This window comes from Meleagris gallopavo, chromosome 5 (genome assembly GCF_000146605.3).
Source record: "Meleagris gallopavo isolate NT-WF06-2002-E0010 breed Aviagen turkey brand Nicholas breeding stock chromosome 5, Turkey_5.1, whole genome shotgun sequence".
Lineage (NCBI taxonomy): Eukaryota > Metazoa > Chordata > Aves > Galliformes > Phasianidae > Meleagris > Meleagris gallopavo.
This window is the reverse complement of record NC_015015.2, coordinates 18,321,609-18,341,430: the sequence shown is the minus strand read 5'-3', so window position 1 is coordinate 18,341,430 and position 19,822 is coordinate 18,321,609. Positions and strand designations below refer to the sequence as shown.

The window sequence follows — 19,822 nt, the reverse complement described above, 5'->3', positions numbered from 1 at the left end:
GCAAAGGCCGACCAAAGGCACTTACGAGATTCCAAGAAATCCTTCTGAGAGAGGGACACTCTCAAAAGATTGTAACACTCCATTAACAAAATTATTTCTTGCAGCATGTAGGAATGAAAGAAACTCTTCTACTATGACATTATTTTTTGCCCTTACCTCTTACTTCCTCTACCTCCCTTTTGGTAGCAATATCAGGGAATTCTTCAGAGCATCTGTGATTCATATTTAACAGTCTGTCTTCATGAGTGTCATTGCAAGGAGTCACCGAGGAATATCTCCACAGGAAACATCAGAGAAATGCAAAAGCAGGCAACTGGAAAAAAAAAAAAAGACAGCTATTAAAAATAAAGAAGACACCTTTAAATTTAACCTGCATCCAGAGGAAAATAACGGATTCTTCAACCAGGAATGGGAAAACAATTTTGCACTGCAAGACTAGCCCAAAAAGTCTTGGCCCTGGCAATACTAGAGTGCTGGCATCCCTTTCCAGCACAAGTTATATTACTTAAGCAAAAGGATATCCTATTCCATTCATTTTCCTTCTCATGAGCCAAAAGCTAACCCATGTGCTTCCTTGTGATCGCTTTCCCTTTATTCTTTGTCAGTTTGGATGCCAGCTCCTCAGTGCGTTAGCGCCGTGCTCAGCCCGAGGAAGGCCTCTCTCATGACTGAGACCTCCGTGTGATGCTGCTTCAACAAATGTGTTTGGAGGAGGGCCGAGGACGTCTGAGATGACGACTGGAGAGGAACTGGGGGACAAAGCAGCATGTTGAGTCCCATCAGGTTCCACCTGGTCCATCCCACGGCAGCAAGATCCCACCCTGACAGCTTGCAGGAGGAAAAGCCAGAGGACAGCTGTCTCACCCTGCCTGCACTTCATCTCGCAAGGTTTAGTTATTATAAGCATTTATCTGAGACACTCACTACCCAATGGCTATTAGAGAGCAGGTAAGGTCAGAAAAATGATTAGTTCACAACAGCTTTCTGACTTGGCTTAGGGGCTTCATTCATCTTTATTCAAGACTATTTGCTTTGCTGGCAGTTGTGTAATTTTCTGCTAGGTAATCCTGAGCAAGTGTTTGGCCATGAAATCTTTTCTAGAATTAGTAGAAGCTGAAGGCTGAGTTACTGTTCTCTAAGAGAGCCTTTTCCTTTGCATACTGTCTCTGAGCTCAGCATCTGTGGATCTCTCATGCTATCCCACATGAGCACACATATTCCTGAAGCTCTACTGATTAACAAAGCCAATTAGTAAAACTTACGTTATACTGCTGATTTAAGACATTTCATTCTGAATGCATTCTGCTCTGATTCACAGATATTGTATTTATTTGACAGGCAGCATCCCTGAGCAGGTATTCTGGATTCTTTCACGTGGACTGAAATGAAGAAAGTGATACATGAGCAAACACAACGATACAAATCTGTATTGCCTGCGTCCAGCCTTCTGCAAAGGCATCCATCATTTTCAGCGTCAGGCTGAGAATTTTACATTTGTTTTGACCATGTTGGAAGAACAAAGTCTCCTTATCCCAGTGCTCTACTAGCAAAAATAAATGCCGATAGCAGGGAGGAAAAACATTGTCCTTGATTTCGTATCCCATCCAATGTAATTATTTTCTTTTCATCTTTAGGCTCATTCTTTCTGCCTCCTTCCTCCTTTTCTAATAGCCTTTTCCAGTAAACAATGGGTTAGCACTTTTTAAAAATCTCCTGTATATTTTGGCCCAAATCACCCCTCCTCATCCCACACACGAAAATGAAATATGATTAGAATACTGAATACATGTATAGAGTTGTATTGCTCACAGTCCTGCTTTCCTCTCCAGGGGTGAGTGTGTCCTCTTTTGCGTGTGGTGCACACCAAGACAAGCTGTGCTCCACAGACATACCTCCAAGCCGGGGTTCTGCTGAGACCTGCCAGGAACGATTCCAGAAGACTCACTGTGTCCCCACCGAGCTACGCGTGTTTGGAGAAGACAGTCATCCCTCTGGCCAGAGAAAGGCAGCCATAACATCTAAATGATGGACTTCAAAGCTTCCCTGCATTGTAAATCCCCAGCACGGCATCTGTGGGCATTGTACTGGTGAGCAAAACTGATCGGTCCCATTTAATCACGTCACACCTCATTTGTGCCACAAGTGTCAGGGAGCCAGGCACAACAAGGTTAATGGGCTGCAGTGCGTCACCGGTCAGTAACCAGATTAAGCGGGCGGTCGCCCAGCGAGTAGCCCCGGTTACATCCACCCTGAGCACTGCTTTCACCACCTGTGCCAGGCTGGCAGGAGGGAGAGCAGGCCATGGCAGCCAGAGGAGTGAGGTATTGCCAGAGACCAGGCCTCGGTGGGGTACAAAACAAAAACTGGCATGACAGACCTGGAGCTATCTGTGTTTTCGTACACTCTTGTCTTTTTTAGCAGGGTGAAGAGTCATTAGTATGGGCTGATTTTTGCTCAGTTTACATCCCAGTTTTACTGGGATTTACTGAGTTTACATCCCAGCTGCTGGGATGTGATGGGAACTGCTGTGGTTCCCCTGGAGCAGGATGGGGTGCTGGCACACGCCGGCTTCCAGGACCAGTACATCTTTACCGTGAGGCTCAGGCTCAGCACGATGGTCACTTCCATGCAGAGCTGGAGCAAAAGGAAGCAGAGATGAATGAAGGACATTCCCTGAATCTGGGAGCCAGGGAGGGTGGTACAGGCCTGTGGGGATTGTCCTGGGAGAAAGCCGATAATGGGAAAGCTTGCAAAATCCAAACTTAATCTCTTGCGCTGCAGAGAACTAATCCTCACGTTTGACATTAATCTTTTCAATGGAGATAAAACACCCTTATCTGCCACATTGCTCATTGAGCCAGAAGGTAGGGCCTGTAGTCTTCACGATTGGGAGGCAGAGCTGCAGAAATTTTTGCACAGACATTGCCTTATGCTGGCTGACATCTCAGTATGGACTGGTGTTTCCTATATGACAGCCCATCTTAGCTCTCCTTTTAAGGAACATTCCTCTTCAGTTATTATTACTTTTGTTCCTTTAAAGAGATAGGCTCCAAGAGCGAATACATGCCTTTGCACTCAGGTGATTCAGATGCTGCCCCACTACCTCCATAAACAGTAAGATAACACTTTGATACAAGTTTCTGTGGAATCAGGAAATGTCGTCAAATTTCACTGTTTGAGATAAAATCCTTTGCTCATTGGCAGCCATGTTGTGGCAAAGCAACCCATCCTGGGCAGAGTCTAAAAGCAAGCCTCAAAACAAATCTGTATGCACGTGCCTTGATATGCAAAACTGCAAGTAGAATTAGACCTCAGAATATCAAAACTATAAACACAGCACGCAATTCTCAAGGTTTCCAGCTATCTCTAGGATTTGTAAACAGCAGAGAAATGGGAGGTAGCAAGGGAAGTAATCGAACCTCCTATATATCATATTGATTAAAACACAAGGAGTGCCCTTCAAGGAAGAACCTTGCATTCAGGGGGAGATATATTGGCTGGTCTGCCAAGCTGCTTCCAGCTCCAACAGCAGTGATTCAGGACATCTGACTACATTGTCATAGATAAAAACAAATCTGTGTTTTCAGCCCCTCTGCAGTCAAGAAATAGTCCAGGAAGAATACATGTCTTAATTAACCCCTCGGGAACAGAAGACAAAGGCAAATAACAAGCAGAATACTGCACAGATGGAAAGCATTTTGACAATGAATCCTTTGAAGGCAGATGACTCTTTGTTTGTTTTCACAAAAGAAAAATGCACCTCTGTCTGGCAGCCTAATGAAAAAAGGTCACACAGCACTCAAGTTGCCCAAGAGTCTGATTTCAAAGATCCAAATGATGCGCTGTGTGGATTTCACCTACTGACTGCAGCTTTTTGTTGGCAGGAAGGAATTCCAGCTGCGCGTGGGCTGCTGCTCTGCTACACAGGATGCAGGAGCAAAGCACGACAAGTTGACACCACCATTTCCTCTGAGCAACAGATGCCCGCGTGTGACATTGCTTGGATCTCCCACTTGAACAGCGAGAGCAAATGGGCCTGTCTCAAGTGTTGTGCAAACAGGTGCACTCACAAAGTGCAAATTAAAGCAAGAAGGAAAAAAAACTGTTTTTTGAGCACAGAGGACACCTGTGCAGCAAAGAGCAAAGTGGGTGGAAGAGAGAACGATTTGAACCAGCCTGCACAGATGGGAGATGCTCTGCTCTTTCCTGCCAACAGAGGCCGGATCCTTGCAAAGCCCTGGTCCAGTGCAACAGGCACACTGCTGGAGGAGCTGGCGGTCACATAGCAGAGGAAATGTCCACAGCCACCTTGGGGAGAGGCTGGAATCATCACCATATCAACATGTTCTGAAATGGTCATGTCTTCAGGCAAGAAATGTAAAGGCAATGGTCGTACATGAGGAGAGAGAGATGCGGTGTGAGCCCCGATGACTGATCACGAAGAGCAGCACTCTAAGGTTTCTTTCTCATCTGATCTGAGCTTTAACCCTCCACTATGTTAATTACCCAAATTGCATTCAGGCACTTGCTCCCTGTGAGCAAAGTCTCTGTTTCAGGTGAAAAAAGACACTGGGGAAGATGGCATTAACTCAGGCAGTTGGGTAGGGATGCAGTGGGTGGCCATACCAATGTAGCTGCCCTTTTCAGGGCAGCATAGCTTTTTAAAATCTTGCTCCCGCTGTTTTCTGTCTCATATTTTGACCTGTCACTGCATAAGTCTGAAGGGGCATTTTTCAAACTCTTTTTGACCACCTTTGACCAACCCACTTTGGCCTAAGTGATATTTTCAGGAGATTTATCTAACAGCTTATCATCTTTCAAGTGCCAAAAGTGGCAAATGCATCCCTGGGGGATCTTTCTAGCACATCATCACCTCACCCTTCTTATTAACAGGGCTATCCATCTCCAAAGGCTATGAAGCTCTGGTTACACACTCTCTGCAAAAAGGATGGGGAGAAATTTATGGCCTTACTGTTTGGAAGTAGCAAAGGTGTCAAAACAGAAGAAAAACCTAGGGCCTGGCTGTGATGCCAGTGAGAAGTGGAAACACTGGGGGACACTGCAAGACAGTGATCACCCACAGAGAGCTACACAGAGGGCACAAGAGAGCGTCCCCTGCCTGACCTCAGAACCGCCCCAGTGGTGGTGGCCAGGGAGGTGGGAGCACTCCAACATCACTGTCCTCCCCCCAGTACAAATGGTGGCAAGGGGAACCCCAACGATGGGAACCCGGGCTATAGCCAATTTATGCACTATAGGAAGCTGTTTAACAGGAACAATGGCATTGGATCACTACTGGTTTTCAGTTTGTCTTTGAGACAGGGACGTAAGATATGAAGTCTCCAGCAGATTTCTGAACTCCTTCAAAACAACAATTTCCTGAACATTTCTTGCTACATTGCCTTCAGTGCACTATTGCCTTCATTCTGTTTATTTTATTTAGTTTCATTACCATGTCTTTGAGCTTTGAGTTTGCTGCCCTGCAGTCAGCAGGGCCCTGGCTTTTTCATGTTTTCACAGCAGAGTCACTCCAGGATGACAAATGCTAGAAATAAACGATGGATCAACTCACTGAGCATCTGGCATGTTTTGGAGCCAGCCTTCAGTCTTCCCTCTTTTTTGATACAAATTAAAATCCCACAGCTGAACAGAGGTTTGGGGAATTCTCAGCAGATAATCAGGAACTTGGCTGCTCTGGACACCAACAGTCTCACCACCAAACATCTGACCAGCTCAAGTGCAGCTTGATCCCATGCCCAGACTTCCTGAAGTGCCAAACCAGGAGAGAGCTTTGGGCAGGGAACTCATTTAGATCATCATCAGTACCTGGGCTGAACAGATTCCCATCACAGTCACCCGCAAATGGTCACCAGTGAGTTCACAGGGCCCGTGGCCATCAGGAACCACCTATCAAGATGCCTTGATCTTTCCTTACCTGTGAAGGAAACGCAGCAATCTGGGAACAATGTCTGGAATTATCCCCATCACTGGATGTGATCCTGAGATCCAGCTGATGTGAGGCAGCAAAACGTGGCCTGGTATGGAAGTGTCATCAGGACATATCTTGACAAGCAAGTGTCACAGCCCACTGGGCCAGGAGTGCAGCTGTCACAGAAACACCTGGGAGCTCAGGATGGGTACATGCACACTGCATAACTTGCTTGCAGCCCGCTGGGCTGTTTTGTTTTCTCCACTGATGTTTTCACTCTGACAAAAGCAATATGGAGGGGAACAAGGTCAGCTCTCACTTGCAAATATGAGCAATTTTGAGAAGGTGTTCCAAAACAGATCTGAACAGCCTGAATATTAAGGAGCCAAGATGCAACCCAGCCTTACAGGAAATAATGGCAGCCTCTTTTGGTAAAGCATACTTAGCCCAGCTCTCCAGCAAGCAGTGCTGAGAGTGTGTCGTAAGCCAACCTGCAAAATTGCATCTATCATCTCTCCCTTCCCCCAGAAAAACCCTGGGGGAACATCCTGTGCAGTCTGTCTCTCCTCCATTAAGTTTCCCCTCCTGCTCTACACCACAGTCCATAAGGTAAGACCATGTAAGACTGAAACTAGTAATAAACATGTCACATTGAACAAATAGGACACACAAACTGGAAGGAGTAAAGATACTCAGTAGTGTTAGGACTGCTGAGGGGCCTTTGCTAGGCTGTATTTCACCATGACAGCGTAAGCCTTTAACTACATCAGTAGTACAAAGGCAGATATATAGCATCTAAATTCTCTGTCTCTGAATTTCCCCAGGAATCTTAAATCCTTGAGATCACACACTCACATGTGGCACTTCTGTTCACCTGGATGAGAGAAGAAACATTATGCATAGACAGCTAACATAATTTTCAGTAAAAGAAGTAGATTTTTTGACAGCTAGCTGCTGTTTAGGCCAGTAAGAATTTGAGAATGGCTGAGGATATATTACATAAATATCGTGCACACACATCTCTTCTCTACCCCTAGACACAAACCTACTTTCCTTAGCTTAATCACTATGAGATGTCTCATTATATGGCACAAACCAAACACCTCCAGCAAAGCTGCAGCATGCATAGCAATTAGGTTTCCAGGCCTTTGACCCCTCCTTTCCACACTTTTCATGTTTCAGCTTGACTTGTGCTGCTGCTCCTTCACCACCCAGCACAGCCCACGTAGCCCTGGCTGCATCACATCAGCTCACAGGCTGCAATGAGCCCAAGGCAGAAGTTGCAGCAGCCAGTTGTGGTGCAATGCATCAGGACCTTCTCAAAGCTCTCTAGAAAATGAGACCGTTCCTCTGATTTCCCAACCTACTTCTCCAAATAACTCTGGCCCTCCATCTTACCTAATAAGCTATTGCATTGTATATAACAAGAAGAATAAACTCCAACTGTCTCCTTTTGCAAGCATCAGTATTTCCTTGGCCGATTTTACACCAAACTGATCCATCACCAAGAGGTGGTCTTTACCAGATCAGAACAAAGCTACCTTTGCTTCTCCAGTTATTTCCTAGGGGAAAAAAAAAAAAAAACAAAGATTTTAAGGACGAAGAGACAGAAGTAAGCGTGGGCAAGTGAGAAGTGTAGCTGGAGTAAGGAAGAGCAATGCTCATTGTTTCATAAAATTTGCCATATGTTGTCTGGCTTCATTACACAAATCTTGTATGTGCTTGTTTGATGATTTGATCAGCTGTTGACTTCATTTCATACTGCTGCCAATTCATGACTTGGCTGATTTGACTTGAGTTGCAACCCTAGCTCCAGGATTGCATTTTGCTCATTTTCAGTCATTTTAGTCACTAAGAAAAAAAAGAAAAAAGTAGCCTGCTTTTGAGGTATTTAAGTGATTCCTGTGTCCCTACAGAGCTGCCCACTGGACAGCCACACTGTCCTGCTCCTCTCTCGGGACATTTCCTACTACAAGGCAAATATTTTGAAGATTATTAGGAATATAGAGAAGGGACTCACTGTGCCAGCAAAGCCAGTTTCCTGCAACTACAGATAAGTATATTTTATTATCCTCTTTCATACACTTCCTACATAACCTTGCTAACATAGAGCTTCCCAAAGTGACAGCATTGCCTCTAGAGGGTTATACACTGCTACATATGAACCAATGGGTAAACAACAACTGCTGCTTATTTTCCTGTAAGCATTTTATACAATTTACATGAACACAGGAAACCTGTTTGCTGTTGCTTAAATCTAGGTGTTTTCTTCAACAGCCTCAATATCAGAGATGGGCAGAGCATTGTGGCTTCAGCTCCACATAGCTAAGTACACATGGTAAAGAACAGGGAGCATTTACTCCTGAGTTTTGTGTTTGTTTTTTTTTGCTGGATTTTGGATGGAGGAGCTGAAAATGTTATGTATTAATCACAACTGTCTTTCATTTGAATGTGTCTGTGTATGCGTAGCATAGCCTGTAAAAACAGAACACACAATCAAATCTTCCTACAACGTACACAAAGCAGGCAAGAAACTACAAATGCAGCCACAGTGGCCCAGGGTGTGCTGATGTGCTCTGCTAACCAGCTGCTTTTGAGCAGACACAGGGTGGTGAAGGCTTTGCAGCAGACCACATATGACTGAGTGCTGGGCAGAACAAGCCATGGCCATGGCTACCTGGCAGCTGGGAGAAAGGAGTCAGCTTGGTTCTATATCTAAGAGATATTGACAAGCAAAGGAAAGATGGAGGAGCTTAGCGATGCTCCACATTTCTGACCACATCACACACCTGAAGGACAAAAGGATCTGAGCAACAGTGCCTCAAACCGTATTAATGACAATTAATTTCCAGATTCCAGTAGCAATAGACAGCAGAGTTTTAATTACAAAGTTTGAAAAAGATGCAGGTAGAGAGATTTATTACCTGACTTCTGATTTGCAGAGGAACTGAGCATCTGCAGCAACCGTTAAAGCGGGAGGGATTTATGGGTGCCCAGCACCTGTGAGGGCAAGGACATATTTGTCTTGTCTGCTTCTGCAGATGGAGAGGAAGCCATGGAAATAATATGTTTCATTTGAAAATCTATTTCTTGTCTTTTAGCAGGAGTTCTCACTCCTTTCCTATCCCTTTGGTATTGTCTCTCTGCTGATATTCTTAAAAGATCAGATCAAGGAGGGATGGGAAAGGTTTATTCTGCATCCCTCAGGGTTGCCAATGACAAAGTGTGTCCTTCTGCCCACAGGGGCAGCTTTGCTCATCAGGGTTTCCTTGCACCCTGCCTCTCCTCACCAGCAGGGACGCACTTTCACTGTACATCAGTAGCAACTTGGTATCCACACAGCCCCCATCCATCACTCCTCACCCTGTGAGCCACACCACAGCCTATCCAACACATCTCTTCCTGCAATGGGAGAGAAAGAGGAGAGAAGCCACAGGAGGATGGGTGACCCTGATGCAGCCAATTATCTCCTCAATGGCTGACCCCTTTGTGGGCCATGGCCCTCATTACATCCCAGAGCACTCACAGATTTAACAAACACAGGCTGGTAGCTTGCTGGTCTTCAACCCCTCCCTCACGTTTGGATTCACACTTCATTAGCAGAGAAACATTTCTCTTTAGGGAATCGAATTTCTTCCTCCTTTGACCCCAGCTTTCTACTCATTTCCAGTTGTCTTCTTGTGTAGCCCCAGGAAAAGTGATTATGACCTGGATCAGCAGCCAGGAGAGGAATCCAATGCCCTCAGGTCCGGTGACTAATGATAGTCACTGAGGGATGAAAGAATCCCCACAGCTCAGAGGAGCTGACATCCATCCCAGCACACCCTCTGGCCTCTCCCCAGACAGGAGCGTGGCACTGGGCCAGGGACACTACAGGGCCACATCCAGGCTGGGGCATAAGGATCCAAACCCCAGGCAATGCTGCTCACCCAAACCACCTACCTTTTCCAGCACTTGGAGAAAGTGGTTGCTTGTCATGCACCCCAACAGGGAGAAATTGGTCATCTTAAAATTGATTTGGACCTTTACAGCAGGAGCCATATTTCTTCTTTTCTTCCCCCCAGCATACTGTGGTTGCTTTTTCTGCACCATGTGTGGAAGGGGAGGGGATGGGAGAAGGAAAAAAAAAAAGGCTCTTGTTTATTTACTTCCCAATGGAAAGATCTCAGCTGTTACTACTTAGCACTGCAATTCCACATTATCTGGAGGTTGGAATGGGGACACCCTCCCTATGTGGCCAGCAGTAAGGACTGTTGCTCCTTGCAGCCTGCTCGTGTACTGTGTAGAGGTACGTATTTTTTCCTGCAGTTCTGACATTTGGCTACATAGAAAAGACAAGGCCACCTGCTGCGAGCAAGGCCTGTTCATTACCACTGCTCTTTTAAAACTACTTTTTAGCTGCTGTTTTTTTGTTTTGTTTTTTAAAGCTTAAACATAGACTCCTATGGCACTTTCATGGGCCTGGAGAGAACAGTGTGGGAATTTGGGCTTTTCCCCAAGTCAAAGCAGCCAGGTGTCAGCAGCCCCTGCCTCTGAAAGGAAGAGTGGCCAGGGCTGGCTCCTCACCTCTTAGAACCACGAGTAACAACGCAACAGCAGGGTGGGATACAGCCTGACAAGTCTCATCCAGTCCATTGAGCCACATTCTTGTGTCTCTTTGAAACTGGTTTTTCCTCCCTCTTGTTCGTTCCATCACAAGCATTTCCTATACAGGGGCCACATGCAACACCGTCAAGCCCAAGCCCACAGAGGACTGAATGCTCAGCAGCTCTGGACAGCAAGGCATGGTGTGACACTGTGCCTGCTGAGAACACTAGGACAAGCCAGAGCAGCCTCTGGAAACCACAGGTCTCACTCCATGCGTTCATTTCTCTCTCAGGAGAGAGCTATTTGTGGGTAGACAGCTTTGTAGGAGGGAAAATAAACAAAACTAACCCCTAAACCACATTTTGGTCTGAAAAGGTAGCTCTGCCTCCAGAAAACATAACATCTTGCTGCCTCCAGAAACACACAGCCTGACCCAAACTGGCGAGTACAAAGCAAAGAAATTTCAGCAGCTGCGCTGACATTCCCCACAGCTTGCCACATTCCTCCCACAGGTGGGCAGTTTCCTTTTTATTGTGGGTTCAGACCTCATTTCAACTTTCCAACAGCAGGACCTGCTACTTAACGTCACATTCATCTGCCCCTCTCTCAATCTTCCTTTTTTTTAGCTTTGCAGAAGCAATTATTAAATATGCATTTAGTCGTGGGGAAAGCTGAACGGCAGTGAATCTATTCACCAAGGAGACACACACGCTGTGCACTCTGGCCTTTGCTGAATTGCAGCTGTGCCTGCTTTTGGAGTGCTTCCAGGAGTGCCCTGGAAAGCAAATACTGAGCAAAAGTGGGAGCACGATCAGAGCCTTCCGTTTCTCCCAGCTACTGGTTACACCATCACTAGACCATACTACAATTAAACAGCAGGTGAGATTATAGTTAATTAAGAATTTGAGAGCAGACCTCCTGTAGCCATGCAAGAAGCTGCCCATGTGATGACAGGAAACAAAGGACATGTGAAGAGGCACATCTCTTGGCTGCTAGTTCAGACAGATGAACACAAGCCTGCAGGGCTAGTTCAGACATAGCTGTGGGCCAGAGACTGAAGACAGGTGTTTATGCTGATTTTTTTGCTGTTGGCTTGTGCCAAGGCTGCTATGAGAACAGTGGTCAGCTTCCCCTATTTCCTTCTACTTCTTTCCTCAGTAGGCAGTCATGGATACAGGAGGCAAAAACTGCCTGCAAGAAGTTAAACATGTTAATACTACTTCCATGTTTATCCTTTCGTGAAATGAATAATCCTCACATTTATCTTTGCCAGTTTTGTAAGCTACAGAAATACATGATCTCCCAGCTCTTAGAAAGTTTTGTCCAGAACTTGGTTTATAGACCGCTCCAAGAGAAACAACCTCATACCTGCAATGGGTATGGACTTGCAAAATGTGCTTTTTCTCCACCAGAGCTAAGTTGGCCTATTTATTGCTAGGACCAGGCTGAAGGCATATTTTAAACTGAGAAATCTCCAAAGAAAAATAAAAATTCCGGAATATATTTAGATATTCAAAAGTAAGACTCTAAATAGAAATAAAGGCCCTCAAAGATCATAACCTAAGAAAACATTTCCCAAGCTCTCTCTGTATTACGAAGCTTTGCTTGATGGAAATAGCTGCCTCATCTGCATAAAGGTCGCTCCCAGGCTCCCACGCCTCTCTGATAGAGAAAGAGCAGTATGAGGGGTGGGAACAGCGTGAGAAGAGGCATGTCCGTGTGATGCTCTGTGGGTTTGTTTGCCTTTTAAAATATTCTTCTGTCAGCACTGATCATGCATTGGCTTCCATCTAATTCCTCGCATGTGAAAGCAAACCACAGAACAACTGACAGGAAGCTGCCACACAGCGTTATCTTCATCTGCTTGTGTCCTGACCTGCTAGAGGCAGCATATAGCCTTGGCAGATGTTGCTCTGTGATGATTTTGTGGTCCTCTGTGGTTTCTTGTTGTTTCCAGCTGCCTGAAGGGAATGAGCGTGTTATTCTTCCTTCTTGGCTGAAGCAGAAGGAGGCGAGCGTGACTCCTCAGCTTGGCATTGCTCTTCCCTGCAGCCTGTGCGATCAGCTCGGCTTGCCTCGCTAGCAGCAGATGTGAGGACACTACTGCCAGGTTGTGTGAGACACACTGGAGGCATTAGAGGCACAGGCTGAGCATCATCATAGCAGATGATTTCTGTAACCTATCGAGAGTCATCAGCTGCTAAGGAGATAAAGCACGCAGGCAAGTTTTAAACAAAGATCTGGAATTTGGATGTTTCAGAACAGTATCTGCAGCACCACAAGATAGCATTTAATATTAAAAATGAAATAAAAAGGTTAATCAGCTCTCACCTTCCCTCACAAGCTCCTGAACACCAAGGTACAAACAGCTTCGGACATCTTTTTGCAGTGCTCTGTTTCTTCTTCAGCCCACGTTCACCTCTCTGCACAAAGTATTTTGGTGGAAAGCCATCACAAATCACACCCACCTAGAAGAAGGAAGCAGTGGCAGCCTGCTTCTGAGGTACTTTCACTTCAGCTCACACTTCAGGAGGACCATCTTGTAGTGCTTTCCATCTAGCAGAGGAAATGGGATTCTGAATGTGTGCTCAGGCACACCAGTAATTTCCCTGCTCTGAGTCCAATTTTATGTATAAAGGCCAGAGAAGTGTCAAGTGATTAGTAGCACCTTAGATTTGTATAACTGAATCAGCTCCCTTAAAAGATGTCTGACACAATGTCTGTAAGGAAGCGGACACGATAAATTCTGAACCTCTTCAAACCTCTTTTCAAATCTCTTTGTTTTGCCTGGAGATTTCCTTACTGAAAGCTCCATGAGGGAGCAGGGTGAATACTGCCAGGCAGTGTTCAGCTTTCAGTACCCTAAAGAGAAGTGATGTGGCCATCGGGAGAGTGTCAGCCCCTGCTGGAGTTATCTATGGAGCTGGGAGAGGAGGGAGGGAGGTGCCTTACAGCTCCAGCACAGGCTGCAGTGAATGCTTGCAGAACTTCAAATTCTGGACTGAGAGCTTCTTGTAAGGGCATCAAGCGGATTTTTTTTTTCATTTCCATACAGCAGATAATTAATGAATTCCAGGCTGTTAACCTCTTGCAGAGGCTCACGTCTACCCACAGCCCACAAGAGGGAAACCAAGCAAGGACCAGCCGTGATAGCAGCAGTATTGAAGCCATACTGAAGGCTTGCTCCTGGGTCTATTTCAAGCAGTGCTTCTTCCATTCCTATCTCTGTCATTAAGACTGGCTACTCACTAGTTTCAATCCTTAGAACACCTCTGACTTTCTGACTGGTGGGTATGTTTGGAGAGGAAGGTGAGGCCTCTGAACTGTGGCATGCAGCAACCAGAAGCTGCAGGATGCTGGCTCCAAACAGGGATCTAGAAAAAACAAAAAGCACCTCAGAATTGGCTTTATTAAAAGTCATTTCTAAGACAAAGTTTATTTTACTCTCAAGAGTCTCCAAATCCAGTAAAAATAATGCTGATGTTGATAATACTTCAATCTGATGGGCCCCTTCCCTGCTTCTTGAAAACAGTCTAACCAAAGTGACGCAGCACAGTTAGTCATTTGGGACATGCAGCTTTTCCTGTTCTTTTTAAAATCTGTGTTTCTGCTCAATGCAAAGAAAGCCAAAACAGTAGGTACCAGGGCTTGGGGTGGTAGTGGTGGGTTGGGTTTGTTTTTATTAAGAAACAAATTTCACTTTTCAAGTCAGAGGAATGGCAAGAGTTTTTCCTGCATAATTCTAATACCCGAGGGACCTATATGTTGTAAGGAATGACACTGAGAATGTATCTGCATGGTCAGGCCAAATTATGTTACTAAATTTGATCAGTTACCAACTCAGGCACAGGTTAAAAAAGAGGAGAAATAAAAGAAAGCGTTACAACCTCCTCCCAGAAAATACAGTACAAATTCCAGTCTTCATCTACTTAGGATTCCTGGGAATCTTCTCGGTCTTTCTGGGGAAAATACCCTGTGATAATTTTGTCTGAGAAAGGACTGGGACATCAGAATCCGACTTCTCTCTCAACAAGGGGATTGATCGTTTGTCCTGTGAGCAGCTTGTGGCACCCAGAGAGGTCTGTCTGCTTTGGGGCAGATGTCTGGTTGCTCAGGCTAACTATAGCACAGGAACTACCATCATCAACATTTGCATTCCCCAAATTCTTTCGCTGATCTCCACTGGGATAATATCACAGCTCTTCTTTGTTTGCAAATATAGATGTTTTACCAGACTAATTTGCTGAGAACTGCATTTAAACTGAAGCCACATCACATAATTTGAGTTTTTTTTAAACAGTCTTGTTATGACAAAGTGACCTTCGCTCCTCAAGTTTAAGGCTCGAATGATTGGTGTTCAGGATATGGGAGGAAGGAAAAAGGTTCAATGCAAAATCAAACCAGAGTTTACAAAGTAACATGGGTTACACTGAAACCCCTTCCATCGCCCCTCATGTTCTTAGCTCCGTTCTACAGGTGGAGACACTGAGGCCCACAGAGATCAGCACTGGAATTAACTCCTGTTCTATGGAATTAACTTCATGGTTACAAACATGCTCAGACCAGCCCTCATTCTAAAAGGAGATTAAAATATTTTAAAGCCTTCTGCAAATAACATACTGTGTTTTTGCGTTGGAAAGTACACTCTGATGATCTTTTTGCAGCTCAGGTGCTGTTTCTGCGTTTGCCTGCCCTTGCAACTTGTGTGAATAGGGTCTAAGCAAGGATGGATTTATTGGAGTAATTCTAAATTGAACCCTTAAGTATGACTAATTTGGAATTCATTGTGAGTTAAGCACATGCGTAGCTCCAAGTACCTGCTTCAAAATGTGGCTGAAGCAGTGTTTGGTGGAGCCTGACTGATCCTCTTGACTCTACTGGAGAAGGCATAGACTGTGCAATAAACCTCCGTCCAATGATGGCAAAATTACAGCAGCACAGCAAAACCTTAAAAGCAAAGCATGCTGCTAGTAATCTACACTTGCTTAAAAAGGGTGTTTTCATCCCACCTGAGGGCTGCCACATCACCTTGCAATTTCTGAGACTGACAGGCTGCCAGTGTAAAAAGCCCTTAGTTGTTCATGAACAATTAATTGGTGACACTGCAATTATGCCTGGATTGATCACCTTGCTTTGCAGGTTCACTCGGAGGCAAGCAATAATGATATCGCACCACGCTCTCTAGTTATGACAGGACTTGATTTGTGATCTTTACAGAAATTAATTGGAGTTCAAATCAACAGTCTCAGAAACTTAATGAGCAGAGAGATTCATAATATCTGTACAAACGTGGTGAAAAATCTCCATTGCAGAACTTCTGCTTCATGAATGTTTGTAAGTTGAAGGTGATTTTTTTTAATGGCAATATTAAAGAGAAACACACTTTTCTGTGCTGAAGGCTGCAATAATACAATGGAATATTTAAGATCTGTATGCTACACAAGGTTGTACAGCAACAACTGGAGGCTAGAAGTACTACACATGAATAGTGGCATAGCTGAATATTGCCAAGTTTGAATCAGAGAGTATACACAGTTCCATTTAAAAAGCAGCATTGTTATTTTCCTTCCAAACTCTCCTCTCTAGCGTTGTGTGTTATGAGCCTGAAGCAACAGTGAGGCTGGACAAGAGCTACATGGCTGCTGCTGATAGCACTCTAACACTGGCAAAGCTCCAACTGACAGCTCTGCAGGGCAACAGTCAACTTTCTAATGCATCTTTACACATCAACATTGGGTAAATGAGCGGGTTTCCATTTAACACTAGCAATAATGTTAAGGCTATGTGTTGATCCTGAGAACAGGGAGCAGACCACTAAAGTCATCTTCTTCAGGATAAGAAGAGACCAACCCAACAAGTCAGCTGAGGTCCTGAGACCATCACACACAGGCTTTTGTGCCCCAGTTTGTCCTCACACTATCACTCGTGCCATAGAGCCAACAGAGGTGCAAACATGCCTCAGTGGCTTGCCTTGTTAGAGGTATGCAATTGCAATTGGGGACAGCTGTTGAAACACAATCCAAAGATCAAAAGCAAAAGGGTCCATGCAACCCTACCATCTTCATCCATGTCTTAGAAACAGCAGGCCCCTCCTGCCCATTACTCACCTGCAACCACCATCTAAATGAGCCATGCCTAAAGGAAGCCTTTTCTGCTGTTTGGTTAGTGATCCATCAGCTCTACTCTGCTCCTGGTTCATTACATTGGTTATTACCTGCTTCCCTGATAAAGTCCTACTTGCTATTTCAGCAAGCAATGCAATGCAGACCATATAAAATAAAAACATAATTTAGCCAAAATCTGAGCAACAGTTAAACAGCATGGTCTGGGAATAAAATGGAAACAGCATGACTTACGTGCTGAAGGACTAGCATGGCACTGTGGAGTTTATGGGTGCCTGCTGTAGCAATCACAGGAAACATCATATGATTTAAGTTGATAAAATTAATAAACCAGAATCCCTGGGCTGTTCTGGATAAGCCATTGTGCTGTTTTCAATGTATTTGTGGCTTCCAGCTTCATCAGGTGTTCTAGACAGTAAGGAACTGTAAAAAAGATTGGAAGCTCTCCCTAAGATTACTACAGTGCCTCTTTGTCCAGATTACTGATTTTTACACACAGTTTATAGATTGTAATCTTTTCTGTTAGGCAAATTTTAATTTAGAAGAAGCTGAGATGATTGATTCTGAGCTTAAGACATCATTTTCTTTGAAATTTATCATAATATTTCAAGCTAAACATGTTACCTTTAGAGAAAAAAAAAACAACCACAGGCAGATATTAAAAAGCAATCACACTCCAACAAATGCTACAGTACATCCAACAGACTATGACTGAATACGACGCTGTAAGGAGAGAAGGGAAGATTCCTTTTAAAAGACTTAGGACTCAGTTTTTCTCCCTCCTTCCTATCACTGGTTTCATTGATCTTACTGCCTGAGCGGCTATGACAAAATACTATCTTCTTCAGCCTTCCTATATAATTTCAAGTTATACTAGAAACTAAAATGAGAAACAGTCATACAGAAAAAGTTGATAAACTCTACATTTTATGAGAACTAATTCACTGCTTTGAGACGTCAAAGGGCCTGGTGGGCTTGGCTCCTCTCCTTCATCAAGGGGAAAATGGAAACTTGGGGATATTAATGAAGTATACAGTGAACCTTGCAAAGCAAATGGGAGGAAGCATGAATAATTTCCATATGAATAATCACCGCTTTGGATTCTGGGCAGAACATTTCATACAACACATGCATTCCAGCTATAATGTACATCTGCAGTGTAACTCACCCATCTAGAATACAGACAGGAAATAAGGTTTTTCCAGTGTCTGTTTGAATGCAACAAGATAAAGCGTCTGAGCTTAACCCTGCCCACACCAACACCATAGCAGAAAGAAGCCCAGAGGAATTTTCACATGCTTAAAGCATCTCGCTGAATCAGAATCTTGCTGATGAGTGTTTTTACCTTCTGGCAGGGGAGTAAAATCACTTTTGGGAGGCTGGTTTCTGATCATGTCATGGCTGTTATACTCAAACAGGATGACAGCCTCATTGTTACCAGGGATGGCAGCTCTTGTGGGAAGGCACGAACATGGAAGGAAGAAGTATTTTGGGATCAGCCCACACACAGCTGTGAATGGACTCCCCTGCCTGGAGCCAGCTCAGGGCACAGAGGAGCTGTCTGGCTTGCGAGTTCTGCTGCATACCACATGCAGCTCTTTCGAGGCTATTCTAGTCAGAAGCAGCAAAAAATTGAGCCCAAAGGCTGGGAACACTAGCATCACAGTTGCTGAGTCCATACCTGAGAAAAATCACAGCGATGTTTTGGCCACAAAGATGGATGCTGTGGGCACCTTAACAGCCACCTGGACCCAGAAACTACAGCCCAATTTTACGTATAGGAGGAAGAACTCTATAAGAAAGAATATTGAGGGAATGCTACAGACCTTATGCTTAGTAGCACTACTTACAGCATTCCTAGAAACCATAAAAAAAGAAGTTGGTATAAATTGTCTAAGCTCTCGTCATCAGTAAGCACTTTGTATTTCCAGTTTGCTTTACAATCAAGAATGAGTGCACTCTTATAAGGGAGCAAGGTAGTAGCATCTTCCCTGTTTTCAGTGGAGCACGCCATTCTGTAGCAAAATGGACAATTCTAAGACTTCCTCATAACTGCACCTCAGGGCTCCTTGGCCTTAAATCTCAAATGGAGAATGTGATCATTATCAGTTTTAGTTTTGTGGGGAAAAAAAACAAATCTCCTAAAACATATCCAATGATATTTAAAGGATTACACAACAAACCATTCCAGCAACAGGCTACACAGAGCTGATCCTGAGCTTGTAGAAAGCTCTAGACTGAAGATCAGAGTCACTGCCAGAAAGTCTGAAGTTTATTTAGTTTCAAATAATGTTATTGAGCTGAGGAATATAAACATATGAAGCTCACAGTCTCAACACTGGGAGAACCACGTGAGCAGGACTTGATGTGAGCTAAGGGACCTAGTCTGTGAATGCTTGCAAGGACAACGAGGTCATGAACTCTGTGGGACTACATGTAGAAAAGTGTGTATATATTGTTTGTAAGATATGCACAACTGGATTCTAGTGATATAAGCTATTCTTTAATTTCAAAATTATTCTGATGCTCTGAAATCTGTTGAGTAAGCAGGGAAGCTGGCCTCACATCCCCTAAGGGTTTTCGGAGAGGGAGCAAGGACAAACGTGATCTCAACCCCTGTAGCTACCCAGAGCTGTGCATTGCTTCTGGGGAGAGCTCCCTCCTGGAGACCCTCTGCTGTGAGAGGCAATATTTGAGACTCTCTGACCTGCCACATTGCACCAATATAGAATCATAGAATCACAAACATCAGAAAAGACCTCCAAGATCATTTAGTCCTACAGTCCACCAACCACCAATATTCCCACAAAACCATGTTCCTCAGTACCACATCTATACATTTCTTGACCACCTCCAGGGATGGTGACTCCACCGCCTCCCTGGGCAGCCTGTTCCAGTGCCTCATCACTCTTTCAGAGAAGAAAGAGTGTTGGTGATCTTCTCCCCCACACTCTGTGTTGAGGCAAACAACGAGAGGATCACCTGGTCCATCCTGGACAACTTGAATCATAGAGAAGGCACATCATTGTGAGAGCTCATGGTCAGGCAGGTATCAGAAAATGCACATCTCTGCTCCTCACCGCAGCCTGTAGCCTTCCCTGTTGCCACTGTCTGGACAGGAGTTGATATCATCAATACAAAGCAACTTCCTACAGACTACATCAGGAATCAGTGTCAAGGCTGA

General features: G+C 44.5%; 1 protein-coding gene across 9 annotated transcripts in view; it reads right to left on the bottom strand.

The window, feature by feature from the left end:
• Positions 1-19,822, bottom strand: part of LDLRAD3 (low density lipoprotein receptor class A domain containing 3) — a 157,748-nt gene that overhangs the window by 114,932 nt on the left and 22,994 nt on the right. For 4 of the 9 annotated variants that reach the window (XM_031553506.1, XM_031553508.1, XM_031553513.1 and 1 more), the window contains 7 exons: positions 12,848-13,890; positions 9,872-10,012; positions 8,854-8,929; positions 7,328-7,491; positions 5,936-6,207; positions 1,263-1,379; positions 157-313 (listed from right to left, as the gene is read on the bottom strand). In XM_031553506.1, coding sequence (XP_031409366.1) covers positions 157-223 — 67 coding nt within the window. In that variant the 5' untranslated portion in view covers positions 224-313; positions 1,263-1,379; positions 5,936-6,207; ... (2 more) ...; positions 9,872-10,012; positions 12,848-13,890. Of the gene's footprint in view, positions 1-156; positions 314-1,262; positions 1,380-1,892; positions 2,071-5,935; positions 6,208-7,327; positions 7,492-8,853; positions 8,930-9,871; positions 10,013-12,847; positions 13,891-19,822 lie in introns of those variants that run through there. The other 5 variants (XM_031553507.1, XM_031553510.1, XM_031553512.1 and 2 more) reach the window with 5 other exon arrangements.